This window comes from Jatropha curcas, chromosome 5 (genome assembly GCF_041381405.1).
Source record: "Jatropha curcas cultivar XTBG-Jc1 chromosome 5, XTBG_Jcur_1.0, whole genome shotgun sequence".
Taxonomy (NCBI): Eukaryota; Viridiplantae; Streptophyta; class Magnoliopsida; order Malpighiales; family Euphorbiaceae; genus Jatropha; species Jatropha curcas.
The window spans coordinates 24,885,145-24,906,884 of NC_143155.1; the positions used below are offsets into that span (position 1 = coordinate 24,885,145).

Sequence of the window (21,740 nt, forward strand, 5' to 3'; positions counted from 1 at the left end):
TCCCAACAAAATTTAACAACATATATAATAGCATTCAAGTTATAAAAGCACAATCCCCATGAATTAAAACAAAAAACATATCATAACTGGACAAGTTCATCATGGGATTATTACATTCATAATTAAAGCCCCCAGCAAGGCAAAAGTAAAGGGAGTAATTGACCAAAGCAGTTGGTATAATTATGAGAGATATAATGTTTATATTGAATTGAATTCCAATAACACTAATTTTGAAGCTTTCGGATTCAATTTTCCATTGTCACTCTTATTAGGGTTCTTCTGTTTCCATGCAGGAACCTGACGTAAAATCAAAACCAAGAATTGTAGTTAATAGTTAAATCTTGAAAGTTGAAACAAATAGGACAGAAGATGAAAGAAATATATTAAAATTGAACTAACCCATACATGAACTAGTAGAACTGACCTATTAGTACCAATAATAGGCATCCCTCTTTTTCTCGTTGTACAGAGCGACAAAGTTAGTTGGATTCTTGTTTTTCTTGGGTTTCTTAGTCTTTGGCTCCTGGCTTCCAGAACCAGAAGGTCCATTTTCCATAGAGGTTTGTTCTCTCTTTGCAGCAACCCTTCTGAATTATAAATTAGGTAATTTCAGAATTTAATTTATACCTCATATATGTATGTACGTACGTTTATGTTTATATATACACATGCATACATATAAGTAAAATCTTGCCTTTCTTCTAACTCAACATAATAGGCTTTAACCATATGAGGAGGGATTTCAATTTCTTCCAGTTCAGCTCTAGTAATATTCTCGAAGCAACTGTTTTCATACAGCACCTGTATAAAGAAATATCAATAATTATACACCCAAAATAATTATAAAAAAAATAACCATGAAAATGGAAATTCCTTATACAATGAACGAGTCCATTTCACAGAAGAAAAATATAGATTAACTAAGTTGTAGCTTAAATACGTATGAGCTATGAATTAAAGAATTCAACCCTGAACTTAGCAGCTTGATAATTTATAACATGTCCCATGTATGTCCTCCCATTGAATGTTTTAGCAACCGCAGCTCCAATCTTTGATCTTCCATCAAAAACCCAATTACGCTGATACTGAGATAGTGCAAATTAAAAGAAAAAGATTAACAGAAAGAGTAATACATAAAAATATAATGAAAACGAGAGAATATTAATTCTTGTACCTTGGAATCTTCTTTCATTACAACATACATTGTATCAACAACACCGGAGGGCTTTTGTTCTTCCATATTCTCAGTCTTGATTATAAATTTTGATTTGTTTTGAGCACCAAACCTAGGCATGCGCACTTGATTCGAGTACATAACTGGTTCTTCTGTTCCACATGTATTTTAACCATTAGTACTAAATTAACTATTAGAATGATAATGGTCAGTTTGAAGGGTTGGGAGTTGGTGATTTGGTTAATGCTATGGCTTTGAGGGCATGTCTGCAATGACTGGAGCACCGGTTTTTAGGAGCAGGTTGTGCATTCACTGATTCACGACTTGTTTTCCATGCTTTGTGCTCTAGTATGTTAGATTGATTGGAGTTTTGTTCAGTTGTTTTAGCTAACAGGTCAAATATTTCTATTAGATAAGTGTGTTGACAAGCAAATATAAATACTTATATTTTAGCTAAAACCTCCTATCAATATGCTAGTCTCATATATAGAATTTAATTCCAAATGTTGTCAATGATTTCTATTAATAATATTTTATTTTGGTTTCCCAAAAAAAAAAAAAAATGATAATGACAACAAAGTATTAATGTACACTCCATAAATGCACATTAGGGTTTTGAAGCAACCGTTACCCTATAGATATAGGATACATTAATTAGAATGCTATATACATAGGTAATAGTTTGTATATATGCTCATATCCTAATTTTTACATTACTATAAAATACTTACATGTGGAAAAAAAATATTAAAGTCAAAGAAAATAATTATAGTATGCGCAATTGTATATAAAATCAACGTGAAAAAAAGAAAAAAATTACGAGTATTGTAATTCTAATATATATACATACACATACTTATACATATATTATAAAATTTCTTTCAAATTTTATGTGATAAAAAAAACTGAATTAATTATATAATCAAATTTAGTTAATTAAAGAAGGAAAAATTTTATTTACTAAATAAATCAAAGAAAAATATCATAATAGAGTTTTTCATACTTGGTTTTCATGATAAAATATATCTTATTGTTATATGGTTTTATGAGATTTCCTTTCTTGTAAGAGAAGTCTATATAGATCTAACCTAAATAAGAAAAACATATAAAAATCAGTAAAGAATAAATTTAAAATTATTACACTAGTCTTTATGTATAAATTTTTTTATAATATTTCTGTATATCACTAAAATAGTTTTTTGAAAATTTTATGTGCGATCTTCTCAAAAAAAATTATGCACGAAAAAAACTAAATCCATATATGCATTAAAATAATTTTTTAAACTATTTTACGCGCAAAAGAAACTAACAATAAATCTATATGTGCATTAAAATACTTTAAAAAGAAATTTACGCGCGAAAAGATACTAAATCTATATATGCATTAAAATAACTTTTAAAATTTTACGCGCCTAAAAAACTGAATCCATGTGCACATTAAAATAATTTTTAAAAGTTTTACGCGCGAAAGAAACTAATCCATATATGTATTAAAATAATTTTTGAAAAATTTTACTTGCGAAAAAAACTAAATTAATTATGCAATTGAATTTAATTAATAATGTGCAAGAGAAGAAACTTAGGCAAATTATAGATTTGCATTCCATTACATGATTCTGAATTTTGACATAAATTATGATTTATTTTTATGTAAGAGAAGCCTATACATGTAGATCTAGCTTAAGTAAAAATATGAATTCATACAATAATCACTGAAAAAAAAATATTAAAAAGTATACATTAATGGTACTGCATTGATTAACTATGTACGAATTTTTTTAAAAGATTCAAGTTTTTCATAGAAGTATTAAAGTAATTTTAAAAATTTTATGCGAGAAAGATTATATGAAAAAGATTAACTATTTAATTGAATTTAACGATCTGGGAGAAATGCAATCTATAAATTTAAATTGCAATACATGATTTTGAATTTTGATATATAATTTTCTCTCTAAATTGAGATCTTCTGTTTGATTTTTTTTTTTTTTTTTTTTTTTTTGTTTAAAAAAGAACCAAGAGAGAAAAAAAACATCTAAACATCATAAGTTTTGAAATAAAATTATTTAATTTGAAAACTGCATGTGGGATTAGAGCTATGATAAATGGACATGCAAGATGGTTTCTTGAATGATCAAAACAATCCCTTTACCTGATCAAAAAACAAAATCATCAGCAAAAAAATTATGTGTATATATATGTGTGTGTAGGTGCACTAAGATGATCACCTTTCACTTTCACTTTTCCTTTGAGATCAATTTCCAGAGGTGATTTGCTCATTTTCAGATCTGCAAGGAAACTCTAAGAATTCTACTGAATAAATCCAGTAAAATCAAATCAAGTAAATAATTAAGTGAACAACCATATGTATAAACGACAATAAGAGCAAGATAGGAAGCCTAGCTAGAACATACCAGCTGATTTAACACAGGAAATGGAAAAGTAAGGTGCATTTGAGAAGATGATGGTTAAATAGGGAGAGTTAGGGGTGGTTTTAAAGAGTCATTAATGGAGGACACCTGCATTTAGATTCTTTGAGGGTGAGGGCAGGGGCCATTCAAGCAAACGACAACAGTCTTCTTTGTAAATATGCTGCCCATATGGAAATATTTAACTGGGTTGCCTTTTACAGCTTAGTATACATCCAAAAGTTATCACCCTTTTTTTGTATTCAGACTTGGACTAAGCTATTTACAAATAAGTCCAATTATTATGAGAAAATTGTTGAAATTAAGCTATTTTTATTTTTTTTTTTAATTTTATCAAATAATACCTTGTATTTTTACTTTTTGATTCCATATAATATAATCAACAGAAAAGAAACTCAGCCCCATTTTTTGTTTTCCTTTTATAGTCAATTTTAAAACCGGTAGAAATGAACTTCGGACAATATTAATAATAAAGGCCATAATATTACTATAAAAAAATGTAAATTATTACGTAGTCATACTAATAGAAATGAACTGTATTTTCAAATTATCAATTAAATATAATTAATTTAAAATAATCAATTATAAGTATTTATCTTTTATTGTAGACTTTTTTATAAGATTGAAAAATCCGACCTTTATTTCCATATATGCACACACCAAAAGTCTCTAATGCTTCATTTGATATAAATGAATTGAAAATGTGAAATTCATTTGTTTTTATTTTTTTAAATACTCTTGGTATAATAATTTTAAAAGGTTAGAATAATAGATAATTTTATTATAAAGTTTTTAACTATTTAAGTTGATTCATGAAATTTATTTGGAAATTACATCTTTTTTATAGAGTTTGATTTAATTATATTTAAATCCATATTTTTCATTTTTTTGTATCAAATCCAAAAATTTACATTTATAAAAGAATTCCATAAAATTTTACAAAATTCAAGGGTAAATTTTCAAAAATAGTTGATTCATTCAATTTTTTTTTTCCAATCGTAGCCATTTTTTCACCCATACACATATATAACCCTGATTATTTCTGATCCATGAAAATGTCGGGAATGCATTTCGCTTACTAAGAAAGGAAAATTTTCGAAACACCATAAATCAACTCGTGCAAGAAAAATTGCAAATGAGGTGGCTGCTCAATCATTTTAATTAATGGGCTAATCACAGAAAAGAAAAATTTTTAATTTAATAATCTATTACTAAGATTTAATTGATGAGATTAGATTTGAGGTGGAGATACACATGGAAGCATCACTTCACTTGTTGCGATATGATACTATTAGATTTAATTTATGAGAAAAAAAGTTGGTTAATATGAAAAAACAAACTTTTCTAGTTAAACTCATTGAATTATCGAAATCCTTATAATTAAGAGAATTTAAATTTGAAGTCCTTTAATTTTATATTTTTAGAGAAAGTGAGAAAAACAATTAAATTACACGTGATTCTAGTTGAAATTGAAAATAAATTTCAATATTTAAAAAATAAGACATTTGGCAAAGAAGCAAAGTTTGGATGATTACAAAGTCTTATTATTTATTTATTTCCTTATATGAAAATCTCAACTAGTTGCAATTAATATACCATAATAAGACCTAAGCGTTTTTTTTTTTTTTTTTTTTTTTGGCTTTTTCCGCAATTTCAAAACACCACAGACAAACCAAGGACATTGGTTAACTCCGTTAGGAAGGCAGGAAGAGAAGGCCATCCACTTGCAGTAACCAACTTTCCATCCTTCACACATCCATCAGACTCCACCACTTCTCCGCCAGCAACCTTCACAATTGCCTTCATTCCATGGCTGCTTGCACATTTCTTCCCCTGTTCAAACACAAACTCATTAATCACCACAATTTTTTAATTTTGCTTTATACAATAGTGACTTTTTCTTTTTTTTTTTTTTAATTTTTAATTTAATTTTTTTTTTTAGCTTTCTTGTTTTGGGGTTGATTCTGCTAAATTTATCTTTTTAATATGGTCAAAGGTAGTTGAGGAAACTCAATAACTTGGTTGTATTACCAAAATTTATTTTATTCAAAGTTACTCATTATGGATGATAGTTAGTAATTATAATTTTAAATTAAAATTTCGAAAAACTTGCGTTTAACATGTATCTAATGACCCTAAATCACTGATTAGAGTGATGATTAATTACCTTTAGAGCACCAGCAGCAGCCAAAAGCCACTTTCCTTGTCCAATAGCAGCAATGATCTTGTCTTTGCTAGAAAACTCTTTGATAAGAGAAACAACCTTCTCATTAACCACCAGCAATTCAGGGGACCTTCCTCCAGGCAAAACCAAGCAATCATAGTCATCGACAGAAATCTCACTCCAATTCGCATTTACAACAAAGTTATGGCCACGCTTTTCACTGCAAATTTGAGCTCCCTCATCGTCGTGGATTGCAGTCACACAGCTCTCCCCTTTCCTCTTGCTCGGGCAAACTGCATCAACTTTCACACCCAGACCTTGTAGTGCCCTGAATGGCACATTTACTTCGTAATCTTCTACATAATCCTATACATAGATAGAAGAATATTTCAGCAGCAGCCCATTGGAGGGTTCTTATTACTGAGCATTAAACTTGTACAGTTGATTTAATGGCTTACCGCTAACAGAACCAGTACAGAGTTTTTCTGAGAACCAGAAATTTTGGCTCCCATGGACTCCAATAGAACTTTCAGGTATGCAGCATGACCAGGCCAGCCGATGGAGCTAACAAGATTACCATCTTTAAGACAAGCAGTAATATCAAGAACCGACTCTACGCCAGGCTGCTCCCACCAGATGCCGCCTGCAAGCTCAATAAGGGGTTTCAAGCTTGTAAAGGCAGTGCATTTCTTGCCTTGAAGAAGTCCTGCGGCCACCAACATTATTTGGCTGTGGCAGCTTGTGATTAAAGGTTTTCCGGTTTCTGCAAATTTTTTTACCAGGCTCACTACTTTTTCATCCGCACTCAGTAGCTCAGTGAACCTGCCACCTGGTATAATAAGGGTGTCGTATGATTCGAATTTTACTTCTTCGAAGTTTGCGTTCAGTTTGAAGAAATGGCCTTGCAGTTCTGTGTATAGCTGCATACAAAATGGCTACCTGTAGTTTTACATTCTCATTTACAGCAAACAGTGCATTAGAGACGAAGAAGAACAACATTACCTCAAAGCCCAAGAAATCATGAATGGCGGTAAAGCACTTATCGCCGGATCGCTTGCCGGGAGAGGCACAATCAACCCTTACCCCTAAGGACTGAAGCACGAAGAAAGGTACAATCACTTCATAATCCTCCATGTAGTCACCGCATATTATTAGAGCTGATTTTTGAGTAATGGAACCCATGTCGTTTAACCCTTAATTCGCCAGAAACAATCAAAACGCAAAAGAGAAATTAAATCAAGATGAGTTAGCAGGTTGAGCAGGAAGTTATTTTTTGATTATCAATAGTAATTGGAAAGTCATTTTTGATAATTTTTATTTGCAATTGCTGGTGGAAGATTGTTTTCACGTTTAAATTGCACTCATCTACTTCTTTGTCTTATTAGATTTTTGCGTGGTGCACATTTTTTGTCAATAACTTGTTCATTGAAGATAGACAGATCATTACAAACTTGGTGCAAGACACGTAATAAAGACAAACCTTAGTGAGTCCTTACGAGTCTTTAACTTCATAATATAACACATGTTGGTTAAATCTGTTTTTTTGATTTTTCAATATAATCATTGGATTTCAGTTCAAGCGAACTGAATAAATAATAAAATATAATCAATTTGATTTCCTCAATTTTTCTTCTAGGTTATCAAAAAAGTAAAATTCAGTTTTCAGTTTTCACCCCTCTAGGTGTTTGTGAAACAAAATAAGAAGCATTCTTCAACAATTTGGTTGTGATTTGTAGTGAACATACCATGATAAATAGACACGTAATTATCTACGGTGAAAATCCAATTGGTAAACGATGGTTATACCTTCCTGCTCATTTTCTGTAATTAATCCATTAAGCATGTATCTGAACACATCTCCATTACAATTAGAGGCTCTTACATGACTTTTTATCAGCCAAACATGCCTGCTAAGCTCTTTTTTCATTCAACACGAAAGAGAAGGAACAGCTGAAAAGAATGAAATACAAATAAAAGAAGCTATTTCTTCTTTTGAAGAGCAGCCATTATTTTAATGGCTGTAATACAATTGAAATGCTAGTTTTATGGGCAGAGTCCGAATGAATAACCGTGATTTATAAAACTATAGTTATTAACATCTTTAATAGAACATCTAAACCTGTGAAATGACAGAAATTTTAGGTAATCGACAGATTAAGTTTCTATAAACAATCGAGAAATGCTACTGTTACAAATGATTTATCCGTTGCCAGGCAAATAATCTCATCCCTTCACCTCTTCTCCCATGTTGGACTAAATATATCTATGGAGGAAGCAAAATAGAACGGCGGGCTTCATATATGAAAAAAAATGGAAAGCTCACCAAGAATAGTTGAACCAAAGAATGCCGAATGTTTAAGGCTCTTTCAGTCAGATCTTGGTCTGTTAGAAACACCTTTATGATTGCTATATAGTGGTAACAGCCACCGTGATCCATGTTTCCTTTTGCCATAACAACGCCAATAAATTATCAAAATTGCTGCTACAAAGACAATTGGAATCGCCCATCTGCATTTCAAGAAGAAAAAAGTTCAAATAAGAAACAGAAAAACAGTCATAAATACAAGACTCAAGGGCATTATAAGAGTCCTCTTAGCATGTGTGGATTGAAACTTACAAAAAAAATGTAAATGGTAATGCTTTATCACCTGTCCAAATCAAGGATAGGGCTATAAACAATTGTTTCCCAAGTTGCTACAATAACATGCCAGACAGGATTGTAATAGAGAGATTCTGAAGACCAAAACATTCTCGTGTACGTCTCCAAGAAGATAAAAAGAACCCATGCAGCCATTTCTATCAAAAAGAACTTTATAATAAAGCGGCCCACTACCACCATGACAAGGGAGAAGGCCACCAGCCAGTTGAAGAGCCTCTGGTTGTACTCTTTTATAAATAGAGATCTTGACTTCCCTAGCATCTGCAAGCTTGCAGAATACACAATTCAGCACATCAAACTACTAATCAAGCAACATTTTGACACATCAAGTATCATTAAACAACTATGATTGACCAATTGATATAAAATTTTCACATTGAATGCTGGAAAATGTCTATCAGTTACTAGTTACAGCCTAGACCTAGAGGTCCACTCCCAAGAGCATCAACTATGATAACTTCAGAATTCAGTTGGCAATTTTATATTGCGACCCTTTTTGGATTTTTATATTTTAGGTACAAACACTATCATCGTATCTATAACAAATAATGATTCAGAATTTAACTCAATTTGATTAATACAATTAATTTCGGTTGATTCTGAGACAGAATTCACATGTTTGAGGTGACCTAAAAATGGTAGAATTCAATCGATCTACAGTGGATGAATTGAATTTTTATGTAATTTCCTATACTACCCCTATTTCTATAATAATAAATTGCTTTTAAGCATATTTTCTATTTCTCTGAGGTATTCCAACACTACTAAAACAAATGAGTACCAAACTTGCTCCACTTTCAGGGTGATTTCCAAACATACTGTACAACATATTTGAAATAGAAGATAGAAATTGCAAAAGAAGGGATTACATAATGGAAGGAATTAGGTATGCCTAACCTTCACCATGCGTTGCTCATAGTTTGCTTTTGAAGGTCCAACACACTCCTGTTCGAAACTTTGGTTGCATTGCAGAAAGCCAGCATTGAACTTTGCCATGGAAGGAAGTCTAAGAACTTGAAGCTGGTCCATTTTGTCTTCACATCTAGTATACAATGCCTCACAGAGTTTTGCTGAACGATATTCATTCACCAGAACGACATTCTTATAAGCCTAGAGAGAATTTCCCACAGTAAAAATCTGCATAGGATCAGAATATGTTCCAGAATCTGAAGTCCTATAGTTTAAACTACTGCAAATTTTGTACTCCTAGGAAAGGTGCCACAAAAATATAAATAGATAGGGTGTTAAACTTCCAGCTCTATATATGCATGTTACAAATGGCACAAAGCACATGCCACATTCAGCACTGCCAAACAGTCGTGGAACTTGGATTATATCTTTGGGCGACCAAATTAAAAACACACATGCAAGCATCATGCCAATTTTTATTCTGAATATTATTCTTATTATTGTTATGAAACAATAATCTACTGCACTGAGTAAGTTTAAAAATTAGAGTGCCAAAACACTTACAAATTAGCAAACCAAATAAACTTTTAGATTTGAACATCTGAGCTTCTCCTAATGAAGCTACATAGGAGTTCAAAAATTTAGTCAAGATCTTCAAGGAAACCAATGTGATAGCCATACAAGTAGACTCATTTATATACTTTTTTATTTGACACCTGCCAATTGGTAAATTATTTTGCAGAAACTGAAAGTCTAAGTCTTCTGCATATCAAATAAAAAGAAATCTATATAGATTCATAATCTGTTTAATGAGAAGAGAATCATATATCAATACCTTCTCTATTTCCTCCTCGAGTTGCATAAGAGATTTCTTTGCATGGGTACGACCAAAATGCTGTTCATCAAAAGTTTTCATTGCTCTCTTTCTAGACCTTTCATGGTTATCTAGCAGAGATAGCTCTGGAAGAGGTAAACTTAATTTTGCCATTGATTCACTGTAAAGCTTTACACACCGCTCAAGAATACCCTTATTGAAAACCTCCACAAGAGAGCCTGTTGATGGAATCTCCCCTTTATTCAAGGCATCAAGTATCTGAAAAGTTTAAGAGGAAAAGCTGAGGGAATGTTCATGAGCAGCAATACTAAAGCGAAGATTACATATATACACTTTTCTGTTCTTTTGTTTCCTACTTTAGCCCTTCCATTTCCTAAATCCTAACGCAATTAAATTTAACAGAAAGTAAAATAAGGTCATTATTATCCCACAGTTATCAGAAAATGCTATAAAATTATGCTTAGGACTTGATGCCATTATTTCAAGGACATCATCCAATTGCCACCATTAAGCACATTTTTACATAGGCTGGGCCAAAATTAGTCGAATTTTCGGGTGCCCAAGCCACTTGTTTGTATCATGACATTCATGACCTTTTTTTTTTTCCCTGGGAGAAGTGAATTGTTTACATTTCTATCATAAATCAGCATATGGATAGACCTAAAAGCCAAAAACTGCTATCCACACAATAAATAAAGACCACACCAACCCCCACCCCCCAAAAAAAAAAAAGAAAAAAGAAAAACCCAACCAAAGGGAAGGAGAGGGGGGGGGGGGGGGGTTTGGTAATGTAACAAGTCAAAGAGGCCCTCAACAAAAGAAAGGCAATGGATTGATGAGTTAAGTGCTAAACGATGGAAAAGACCTTAAAATGGACCTTAAGTTTGAGATAAACAATTTTCACATCTCCAGGACAAGAATTAACTTTCGTGTAAATTCCACCTGAGATGACACAGAAGGTTGGTTTAAACAAATTTACCTGCTCCAGGAAGGCCACAAACTCTTGTCCATTTAGTAGTTTGCCCTGCACAAGCTTTGGGCGAATAATGCTGGCAACAAGTTCCTTCAGTTGCTCCCTCTTTTTAACATACAAGGGATCTAATTCACCATCCTTCATGTCGCAAAGCTTTGTTCGCTGGAGATGAGGCTGTCCAAATTCAAAGCATAATTAAATTGGCCCATGTAACTAAAGCATTTGAATATACAGAATGTCAATATATATGAATATATGTGCATCTTATCTCTCATTCTATTTATGTTTTCGTTTTCCTTTTCTGATATTTATTTGGTGTTGCCAGGTTTAAGGCTAAGGACCTCCTCTATCGTGCAATGAATGGTGACAACCTTGATACTGCAAAATGTAGTGCCCAAAGTATGAAAAGGATTTGTTCCATCGACATATTAAATTGCCCGTGTTGACTCTGACTGATGCCAATATTTTTATCCAGTAGCAAAAAATCCTAAATCGAAGTTACAAAGCCAATGATCTAGGGCAATTAAAAGAGTGCTTATATGTGAATTGGTCAGGTGACGTAATATGCGCAATATTTTGCTCAACATCTTCTGAAACAAATTTCAAAGTGCATGATCTCTTTAAATTAAATAAGAATTCTGCACATTGCCTTCATGAACTTCAGGTAATCTGCCATGCATAAATTTTAGGTAAGAGAACATCAAATTTCAAACAAAAGTTAGCAAATGCTCCATAAATCTATGCATAATAAAGATTGCATGTGCTGGAGGGACCAACTGTTAACAGGAAGGGGACTGACAAAAAGGAAAAAAATCAAAATGTACTCTAGCCTAGAGTAATAAGAATCATGCAAACAAGATCATAGGAGCAGGAGAAGAGAGGATTGCAGATGCATTAGTCTATTTGTTGCAAGACAGAACAAAAAGCGCCTAATCTTGAATGCAACAACAAAAATAGGCACTTTAAATATATTGTGCATGTGGAACTATCTAAGTGTTGACTGCCATAAGACCAACTTGGCAATGGAAAGCAACAGAAAGAGGGGAAGGACTTAAACACAATATTACATAATGGTAAACCCTTACCTGCGGCAAGCTAAAAGCTGTGCTGTTATTGCCCATCATAGCTAGTGATTCTCGAATCTGATTAACCTATAAGAAGTTCCAAAAAAGAAGTGTGATATTCTACCAAAATTATGACATTTCAATAGCAGCAGTGGAATTGAAATCACTGAGAGAAATACCTGATCAATATTTTTATTGCCTGCAAACAGACAAGCACCCAGTATTAAACCTCTGGTTAAAATACAGAGTAATGGCGCAGATAATACTCATCTCTGCTAAATGTTATGGCTTGGATGGGGGAAAACACTAACCATCATTGTTAGGGACACGTTGAAGGGCTTCATTCACCATTTCTTCCACTGATTTCCCTTCTGTGTAACCCAAGAAGAAAACATTAGTTACCTTCCAAGTACTCACGATGTCGCAACATGCCTTAGTTTGACAATACAACCCACCAATTATATCTAGCAAATTAGAGACCTATGATCATCTATTCTAGAGCATTTAATTGAGAGTTTGGAGAAACGCTGAACAGTCTCATAATAAGAAAACTTAGGTGGAGGAAAAGAAAAAACTTGCAAGAACAAATCTGAGAAGCACCAAACTAGATGTTGAAGGATATGAGTACATTAAACCTAGATTGCCATTGATAGAAGGAAAGCAGCTATTTCAACAAATAATACAAGAAGAAAGCAGTAGTGAGCTCACGCAAAAAATCACGCTGAATAAGCCACAGTAGTTTTGCAGGTTCAAAAGCAACATCTTGGCCCTATAAAAAATTCAAAATATCCATCAGCTTCTGATTCAAAGAAAACATACAAGAGGAATCTCATTGTAACCGCTTGTAAGGAGATACCTTGACTCTATTTCCCGTGAAGTGGTTGTCAATCAATCCATAAAACAGCTAGTGTTAGTAACGTAAATAGTGTTGCTAAAAAGAGATACCCACAATTAACTTTTCCAATTTTATTGTTGATGAATAATATATTGAACTCATAACAAAGAAGCTTAACCTTCCATAAAATTCTTCAGCGAGCTCGACAGCAAATGAAAGGCGGGATATGTCAGCTTCTCTTATCTAAACACGTGATTGGACAAACATGTAAGTATTGCCAGAACAGTAATAAAAATGAGACAAGCTTGATGAAAAATGGCAAAAAAAAAAAACTAATAGATAAGCCATAACTTCATATTAGGCAGTAAAATCATTAATATTTCAGATATGTATGTTCCATCAACTCCAAAAAGTGGTTGATTGTCATGTTTTTTTATATAGAAAGTTTAATTCTCAAAAAAATAAAAAAATAAAAAAAAAGGGAGAGAGAGAGAGAGAGAGAGAGAGAGAGAGAGAGCTAGAATTCTCATATGTAAGTAGTCTATTTAGGGGCAGATCCAACATATAATTTGAAAAAAGAAAGGGATAAGGGGGAAAGAAAGAGGGGGGCAAACTTGCACATCCTGTTTAATTCAAAACCAATAATTGATGTTCAGGTACAAACTGAACAGATACTTATAAAACGTCCTAGTGCACACTATGAGCTTTGGCCTTGTTCAATGTACACAGCCTTTCCTTTTGCATTTGTTGAAAAGGTTGTTTCCACTATTTGAACCCATGACCTGCGCATCAAAATGGTTCTACCAAAGCTTGGGGCCCTCTAAAAGGTCCCTATAAGTATCTGTTCAGTTCTATCAAACTGAACAGATACTTATAAAACGTCCTAGTGCACACTATGAGCTTTGGCCTTGTTCAATGTACACAGCCTTTCCTTTTGCATTTGTTGAAAAGGTTGTTTCCACTATTTGAACCCATGACCTGCGCATCAAAATGGTTCTACCAAAGCTTGGGGCCCTCTAAAAGGTCCCTATAAAATAATTTTCAAATTGACTGGCATTTCCAAAACCACAAAGGAATCCAAAAGGCTCAATAGGCAATTGGTTTTCTAGTTGGAAGCATGAATAACTTAAATAATTAATTTGGGATAGGAAGTTTAGAACTTAACTGAATTGAGTTGGGTCTACAAGTAGATCTTTGAGAATTCCTTCAAAATCAAAAGGGACCATTTGGACCATTTTCTAGCCATTTCACTCCGATATATTTGTTTTTGAACTTATTTGGATATTTTATATCAATACATGATGCTTATCCATAACACAATCTTGCACTCTAGAGGGACACTTCATATTCTCTTTTTTCTTTCTTGGTAATGTATGGTTTTGAAATTAAAAGAATCAAATTTTATTCCGTATCCTCTTTTCCTTTCTTGGTAACATATAGTTTTGAAATTAAATGAATCAAATTTTATTTTATACAGGTAGCTAATCTTTCCATCTTTTATAATAAGGTTACTTTATCCTAAAATCCACCAAATACCCAGTATTAAAAATCCAAAGAAAGCTCAAACATAACACAATTAACATGTCTAATGAGCCGGACTTTCACAGAACAGATCCTCACAGTCTCACATCTAGCAAAAGGTATATTGAAAGCTAAAAGTCACAGATAAATAACCAACCGTCTCGGGCAGATTGTAGATGAGCACAGAACTCAAAACAGTTGCCAGAGCAAAAATCCTGCAGAAGCAAATATGGGAAAGTAAAAGATATATCAATCATCTATTTCCAAGGAAAGTAAAATATTATGTGACTTATAACTTACCTGTCATCATAAACATTTGACTTCCCAACACTTTCAAATCCCTCCGTATCAAGATAAAAGACAGCAGTTTTAACTCCGTTGATATCCAATTCTAATGGAGTTCCCCAAACCCAAATCCCTATAGCAAACAAAAGACATTATAGATGATTCCAAACAAACCATACCACTTTCTTCTAACTTCAATTCACATTACCTTTAGTCTTTGTGTCACGCATATGTCCAACTCCAAAACCTGCAGAAGAAAAATTGAACTCAAGCTTCATTGACATTTAAGATCAATTAACCATAACAAGTTTCCGTACGAGCGTGCATGTGTCTAACAGGTAATAAAAACAAAGCAAGGATGGAACCTTCATAACAAGAAAGGGAAAGAAGCTGATTGAGCAGAAATGATTTTCCGGAGCGGTATGGACCAATCACCTGATTATGCAATCATGAATGTAACAGTCAAAAGGGTGAGGTAAAAGAGAGAGTTGCCCTTGACATGTTTATACATATCACAAATATTATTAATACAAGAACAAAATTTTAGCTGCACATGTTAGCTACAAGCAATGACCAATGCTAGACATGGTAAAGGAATAATTTATGAAAACCTGTTGTACACAAAGCAGCAAGAAAATTGTTATGCTTCTTCAAAAAAAAAAATGTTATGTGAATTGCAGAATAATAAGCTTTGTAAAGAGGTGAGACTTGCTAGAAAAACTGATGAACTTGGGAGTTGTCTCAAGTACACATTGCCCCAACATCCAAAATTTTCAAATATCAGAATTTCGCAGTCCACAGGAGTTTTTGACATCCCATGTCATAAGAAAAAGTAGACATCCCACAATAATTAATTGCATTGACTTCTGTCTGGATCTAGATTCAGTTTTCATTTTATGACTCCATATCTCCATTTCACTAGACAATGCTATAAATTTTTATCATAAAACAAAAAAGTTAAAATATATCAAATAGATATAAGGATGAGCATGCAAGATCCAACTAACTACGAAAAGGTTGTTCCTTTGTGACAATAGCATGTAACTTCATTATTCAGTGATCCATATTCATATGACTCTGCCAATCAAGTCACTTCAAAACAAAACTCAAAAAAGGCTCACAAGTTTATCTGTTGCAAGTTATAATTATAGTTCAAATATATATATATATATATATATATATATATATATAATAAAATTAGGTGGCAAGTATATCATAATTCTTAAAAAGCTCAACGAGATGTATCTCATGCATACAGCAACAGCTGCAATTGGTGTTGTTATTCGTCTGATGGCTTCCAAGCCATCGGTTGCAAGACGAAGCTTCGTATGACCAGGATCAGGTTCAACAATAGGAAACCTGCATATGCATAAAGGGAGACAAGTGCCATGAGATAATATATTATTATCTTCTCAAGAAAACCTGAAAATAAACAGTTACAAAGGCCGGGCAGCAAATGTCAGATCAGTTAGAGTCAAACTCATGTCAAGCATATTGACAAATGTATAGGGAATGAGTAGAGAGAAAAAGAACAGCTGAATTACTAAAATTAAGCAAGAATATAATTCATAAGACAGGAAAAGTGTACCCACACAACAGAAAGAGTTACAAGGTGACGGACATGTGATTATCATTGGCAGAGTGCTATCTATTGGAAATTTACATCCGACACCAAATTTCCACAATAAAGAAAAAAATACCAAAGCTTCTGCTCATAGTAATACACAGATTCAGCATCTGCCATTCCCATATTAAAGCACATTTGCATGGCCTACAAGAAAGATAACCTAATAAAGCATGTTGCTTCGCACCTATTATCCAATATCCATATCCAAGATAATGAGTCTCTATACATCACAGATCAGGCCCTAAAAGCAATTGTCCATTTAACAGAAACACTTCCCATTTCCCACAAATAATAAACTTTAAATCCTATTATCCACAAATAATAAATTTTCACGACTACACCTTACTTTCTAAATTTGATCTTAGGAAGTATTATTCACGCATCCTCAAGCTTGCACTTTGTCTTTCACTATATTTCACTATCTTTTGACAGAAAAATTGCTGCCCCAATATACGCCATACAAGGATGAAGTTGCCAATTTCAATGGTCAGCATTTCTTGTCAACAGCACTCCATATAAACAAAGTGATCGAGCTAAGTTTGGCTCAAGTTTATAGTTCCATACAAGATTGTAGTTTTAAGGTGACACATTTATTATAATGTTGCCTTGAAGAGAAAATATACATAATCAATCCATGAAACATCAGAGAAACTACAACTTCGTAAATCAAACTAAATTGGCATCAGTAAGAGCCAATGCTATGTGATACATTACCAAAGATCTTAAAAGCATACACTAAAAGACTGTAACTTTATAGAAAAATAAAGCAGGGAAATTGCAAAAACCAACTTTATACTAATTCTCGAACTAAATAACTACAAATTCATTCAAATAGATTCAAATCCATAAATTAAGAAAAAGGGCGAAAGCGATATCACAATTTGGCAGCACTTACGCCTGGTGGAAACTGTCAATTGAAAGAGCCCCAGATGCGACAAGGCAGAAAAGAAGCGAAACAACCAAAGTCCAACATGGAATCTTCATAATTGAGAGTTTACGGATTAGCAAAGACCGAGAATCGTTCTGGCTTTTATTTCCCAAATGCAGCAACGTCACGATAAGCAACGTATATAAATGTACGGTGAAGGCGGTTATTCATTAGAAGAGAAGCCAAAGTGAATTACTTTTAATAAATGGCAACAATAGGAGTGGGATCTCGGGAGACCATGAAGAAAGGTGTACGTTAAGAATCGCACAACCATGTGGAGGTGGAGCTGGTCTTTGCATCTAAAGAAGAGAAGTCCAGAGAACTAGGTCTGCAGCGGAAAGCAGAGGATCATTACCCATATAGGATCACAAAATTGGTCTTTGAATCCAATAACCTTTAAGGGCACAACTTTTGTGGGAACTTGAAGTTTTAGGGTTATTATTGTAAATTATCAATTAACGTGATAATAACATTATTGCAAGGGTAAAATCTAATGGGAATACCTAAATATGCTTGAATTAATATTTATATTCCTCCACGAGAGAAATAATTATGGCATCTTTAATTTATACTTTATTTCATTATTAGGTCCTTTTATAAAAAATGTGAGCGCTTTAATAACAATTAGATACATTTTGAATGGAATATATTTACTTTCGTCTAATAGAATATGTTAATTATTAGAGAAAGTATTGACAGTGAGATAAATAAAAATAAAGAATAATATTTATTTCTTAAACATTGAGAAATATTAATTTACACATAATTTAGAGACCTAATTATATTTATAATAATGTATTTTATTAATTTAAAAAAAAATATCATTTGAATTAAAAGTATTATTCATAAGTAGTTTGATATGTGGTGGATCTGTACACTAAATATAAGAAATATAAATAAATTTATCTTTTTCATTCGAAAATATAAGATTTTCCATTTTTAAAACATAAATTAGTTATTTGTGCTTGCACTTATCACCAAACAATGTGCAAATAGTTTACTAGTAAAGTAATATTTTAAATATATTGTTATTGAAGTGATTTAAATAAAAGTCTTATGGATTTTTTTAAAATAGGCCTTCAATAAAATAAAATAAAAAAAAAAAGATGAATATATTAATTTTATGAAGTAAGAAAGCTACTTGATTATAATATCTAACTTCATGGATTTTATTCATAATATCATTACCTATCACAAATCACTTCCCACGAATCATATTAAGATTTTGTTTAATTGAGCAATTAGCAACTAAATGTGGGCACTTGGCAGCCGATGGTGAATTGAGAAGAATTAGGCTTTGTTTGAAAAGAAAATGTTAGAGAAAGGAGAGAAAAGAAAAATAATAAAAGAATGAAATAATGGAATTTCTTTCACATAAATTGTGCAATTTTCTCCATTTATTTATTATTTTTATTTTTATTGTGGAGAGATTATAATTTTACAGACCAAAAAAATTTATAGTTTCTTCCATTTATATTTTCCTCGATCTTTTTTTTTTTAATGAAAAAACAACTAGTTTTCCTCGCTCTTTTTAAATAAGGAGAAATTGTTTTTTCCTTTTATATATCTTGTTTCCTAAAAAAAATACTCATTCTCAAATAAGGATTAGAAATCATAAAATTATTATTTTTTAGTTACTTAAGTTATACATCTCAAAAACTAACTCATTACCGATAACTTGAATGATAAGACGCATTTAAATTTTAGCGGACGAAGGACAGAGATCCAATTTGTAAAAAGGAAAAATTATAAGCCAAAACTTTGAAATAAGACTATTCTTATGTCCAAATGATGTAAACTTGTGGGAATAAAAGAAAATTAATCTTTTAGTTATATTTATGAAATACCTTGTTTTAATTATTGACTAACTCTTGTTTGGAATAAATGAATTTTACAAAAATTTATAAAATTCATTTATAAAGCTAAAATTTCCGTGTTTGATATAAAAAAATATGAAGAACTAAATTTTACGAACTCCATTATACGAATTTAAATATAAATAAACTAAATTCTACCAAAAGAATATGAAATTTTCAAATAAATTTTACAAATTTAAATAATCCAAAGTTTTAAAATAAAATTATTCATCATCCTAATCTTCTAAAATTATCATGTCAATTGTATATTAAAAAAATAAAAGCGAATAAATTTTAAAATTTAAAGTTATTCCAAATACGAAAAAGTTAATTGATATCAAAGGAAGCGTAAAAGTTAAAACCTCACTAAACTCGACCCTATTCCATCTCAAAAATACTAAAAATAAATAAATTTACTTACGCCAAAACTAAAAAAAAAAAAAAAAAAAAAAAGAAACTGATATATCAAAACTTTAATATAGTAATGAAGAATAAATGCAAGCGTTGTCCCATCGTGTCAACTCGTAGACTTAAATGTTATGCAAACTTCACTAACATCAAGTGATGCTGGTGGAAATCCAACAGCTTCAAATTGTGTATTAATGCACTTTCTTCTCTGGTTTTAGGACATTATCCATTCCTGTCCTAAAAACGTGAATAAGCTGAACTGAAAGTCAAGGTCTTTGTCCTTGATCGTGGATCAGGATTACCATTTTGGCTTCCAAACAGGCCCAACGGGCCAACGCTTACTTGTTCATAGCCCAAATTAGTGAATCACGCAACAGCAAAGAGAATAGTAAGAAACAAATTTCCACAAAGCATATATATCATGCAGACCAATTTACAGATATTAGCGAATTTAGTTTAATAATGAAAAATTACAAGCCTATAAAGACTGAGTAAATTAAATTAAATTAATGTGATTTTATGACTTTTAACAGATGATTGCGAAGAATAGAATCTACTGATATATATTAATCATATTTTGTGGAGACTTCCATAGCTATTATCCTTTATCTTTTTTTTTTTTTTTTTTTCATAATAATCAATCAATTAAAATAAGCTCTTAATATTCATGGGCCAATAAGTTATTAAAAAGCCCAAATTTAATTAAAAAAAATACGACCCATAAAAATAACAAAATGGACCCCACACATTTGTTATGTATTTCTATGTATAATTTAATTGCCTCCGTTTTATCACGGAGATTGAAACGGAACAAAGGGAACATTTGCCGTCATCCACAGACAATACAGAAATGGTTCTGTCCTATGCATATAAAAAGGAGAAGTTACAGGAGAAACGAAACGACATATGATTAAGGCAAATTAAGTAGCTTTCAATTTTAAGTAGGCTTGCAAATTATTAAGTACCATTAATTTGGTCTCTTACCTTTAAATCTTGGCTTCGCCTCTATTTACGAGCGTAGCTCTATAAGAAAACTGCTCTCTTGCTAAAATCCTAACTTGCTTGATATATGAATCAAAAGGCATTACACCTTCCTCTACTGCCTTATCCAATTCATATATCAAATCCTCAATACATCTATCAGCACTCAAACAATCAATCACCATTTTAGATTCATAATCCACACCTTCAAATGCATCATCTTCACCTCCAATTGCAACAATTGATTTCAAATCATTAACTCTCAACCAATTCATTAACACATCACCTTCTTCCATTAACTTCATTACTCGATCTTTAAGCATCAATTTCTTCTCTTCTAGATCGATAATAGTATTTCTCAATATATCTCCTCTTTTCATCAACTCCGCACTTAATTTACATAATTCTTGCATTTCTTCTTGATTTTTTGCCATTAAATCGATCATATCATAATGAATCATACCCGAAAGGCGATCGAGGGCTTCCATTTTCGATACAAGAAGAGGATTAGTCAAACTTACGCAAGAAAAAGAATTGTGAATGAGAGGATGATCAATATTAAAAATATTGATTATGTTGCGTACGAGACAAGTTAGGTTACAACGAGGGAAATTCCATGTTTGGAGATAAGGTGACGAAGTAAAACCAGAAGAAGAGTCAACAAAAGGGTGGTTTTTATGAATAGGAGACATGGAGTTTGATGATGAGACAAAAACTAAAGGAGGCATATAAGGGTAACTTTCATGAAGCCAGATGGTTAAGGGTACTGGTGGGATGTAATTGGAAATATGGAGGTTTCCGGCGACGTGTAGGAGGTTTGCTGTGGTGCCGTCGTTGTGAGTGAATGTGTTAATGGAAGGTCTGAAAGTTGGGTAATTTTGGATTAGGGAAAGAAGGTGTTTTCGTATAAGCCACTTTTGTTTTGGGTCTGGATAGGAAAGTGAATTTGTGGTTGTGCAAGAAAGTGCAGTTTCAATGAAGTTGATTGAAGAAGATGATGCCATTAAAGCTAAAGAAGCTAGGTTCAAGTTTAAGCAGTTAGTTAATTTTCTTTCGGTATCCATATGTATGCAGTAATTAAGATACGTACATTCA

The 21,740-nt window shown here is 32.2% G+C and overlaps 4 protein-coding genes across 5 annotated transcripts; all 4 read right to left on the bottom strand.

Annotated features, from left to right (window-relative positions):
- Positions 1 to 206: 206 nt before the first annotated feature.
- Positions 207 to 3,730, bottom strand: LOC105649911 (uncharacterized). Of its 2 annotated transcripts, XM_037636280.2 has the most exons (7): positions 3,586 to 3,730; positions 3,400 to 3,459; positions 1,175 to 1,326; positions 969 to 1,085; positions 695 to 801; positions 425 to 587; positions 207 to 297 (listed from the first exon to the last, which is right to left on the bottom strand). In XM_037636280.2, exons 2-6 carry the CDS (start codon positions 3,449 to 3,451, stop codon positions 428 to 430), a joined length of 588 nt encoding a protein of 195 aa, XP_037492208.1. In that variant the 5' UTR covers positions 3,452 to 3,459; positions 3,586 to 3,730; the 3' UTR covers positions 207 to 297; positions 425 to 427. The 2 variants fall into 2 exon arrangements, with proteins under 2 accessions (XP_037492208.1, XP_020541074.2); XM_020685415.3 differs by lacking the exon at positions 3,586 to 3,730 and having other exon boundaries at positions 3,400 to 3,500.
- Positions 3,731 to 5,128: 1,398 nt separating this feature from the next.
- On the bottom strand, positions 5,129 to 7,109 carry LOC105649913 (DJ-1 protein homolog E). Its single transcript, XM_012236742.4, has 4 exons — positions 6,767 to 7,109; positions 6,223 to 6,684; positions 5,768 to 6,130; positions 5,129 to 5,433 (listed from the first exon to the last, which is right to left on the bottom strand). The coding sequence occupies exons 1-4, from the start codon at positions 6,944 to 6,946 to the stop codon at positions 5,254 to 5,256; spliced, it is 1,185 nt and encodes a 394-aa protein (XP_012092132.1). The 5' UTR covers positions 6,947 to 7,109; the 3' UTR covers positions 5,129 to 5,253.
- A 620-nt stretch (positions 7,110 to 7,729) lies between these two features.
- Positions 7,730 to 17,771, bottom strand: LOC105649914 (Guanylate-binding family protein). The gene is made up of 17 exons (XM_089721747.1): positions 17,368 to 17,771; positions 16,102 to 16,204; positions 15,211 to 15,280; positions 15,054 to 15,092; positions 14,861 to 14,978; positions 14,718 to 14,775; positions 13,154 to 13,282; positions 13,061 to 13,108; positions 12,913 to 12,973; positions 12,516 to 12,575; positions 12,384 to 12,403; positions 12,226 to 12,291; positions 11,147 to 11,314; positions 10,168 to 10,425; positions 9,321 to 9,533; positions 8,413 to 8,684; positions 7,730 to 8,272 (listed from the first exon to the last, which is right to left on the bottom strand). Exons 1-17 carry the CDS (start codon positions 17,454 to 17,456, stop codon positions 8,131 to 8,133), a joined length of 1,914 nt encoding a protein of 637 aa, XP_089577873.1. The 5' UTR covers positions 17,457 to 17,771; the 3' UTR covers positions 7,730 to 8,130.
- A 2,639-nt stretch (positions 17,772 to 20,410) lies between these two features.
- On the bottom strand, positions 20,411 to 21,740 carry LOC105650217 (Ubiquitin-conjugating enzyme/RWD-like protein). The gene has a single exon (XM_012237088.4). It carries the CDS (start codon positions 21,707 to 21,709, stop codon positions 20,651 to 20,653), a length of 1,059 nt encoding a protein of 352 aa, XP_012092478.2. The 5' UTR covers positions 21,710 to 21,740; the 3' UTR covers positions 20,411 to 20,650.

Excerpts from the sequence above, each read along its gene's own strand:
- LOC105649911 (XM_037636280.2), bottom strand. The coding sequence starts at position 3,451 with ATGAGCAAATCACCTCTGGAAATTGATCTCAAAGGAAAAGTGAAAGTG. Across the intron at positions 1,327-3,399 it reads AGGAAAAGTGAAAGTGAAAG|AAGAACCAGTTATGTACTCG; the intron begins GTGATCATCTTA and ends CATGTGGAACAG. Across the intron at positions 802-968 it reads ATCAAGCTGCTAAGTTCAGG|GTGCTGTATGAAAACAGTTG; the intron begins GTTGAATTCTTT and ends TTCTTTATACAG.
- LOC105649913 (XM_012236742.4), bottom strand. The coding sequence starts at position 6,946 with ATGGGTTCCATTACTCAAAAATCAGCTCTAATAATATGCGGTGACTAC. Across the intron at positions 6,685-6,766 it reads ATGATTTCTTGGGCTTTGAG|CTATACACAGAACTGCAAGG; the intron begins GTAATGTTGTTC and ends TTTTGTATGCAG. Across the intron at positions 5,434-5,767 it reads CTGCTGCTGGTGCTCTAAAG|GGGAAGAAATGTGCAAGCAG; the intron begins GTAATTAATCAT and ends GTGTTTGAACAG.
- LOC105649914 (XM_089721747.1), bottom strand. The coding sequence starts at position 17,456 with ATGAAGATTCCATGTTGGACTTTGGTTGTTTCGCTTCTTTTCTGCCTT. Across the intron at positions 14,979-15,053 it reads GCGTGACACAAAGACTAAAG|GGATTTGGGTTTGGGGAACT; the intron begins GTAATGTGAATT and ends TGTTTGCTATAG. Across the intron at positions 12,292-12,383 it reads GCAATAAAAATATTGATCAG|GTTAATCAGATTCGAGAATC; the intron begins GTATTTCTCTCA and ends AACTTCTTATAG.
- LOC105650217 (XM_012237088.4), bottom strand. The coding sequence starts at position 21,709 with ATGGATACCGAAAGAAAATTAACTAACTGCTTAAACTTGAACCTAGCT.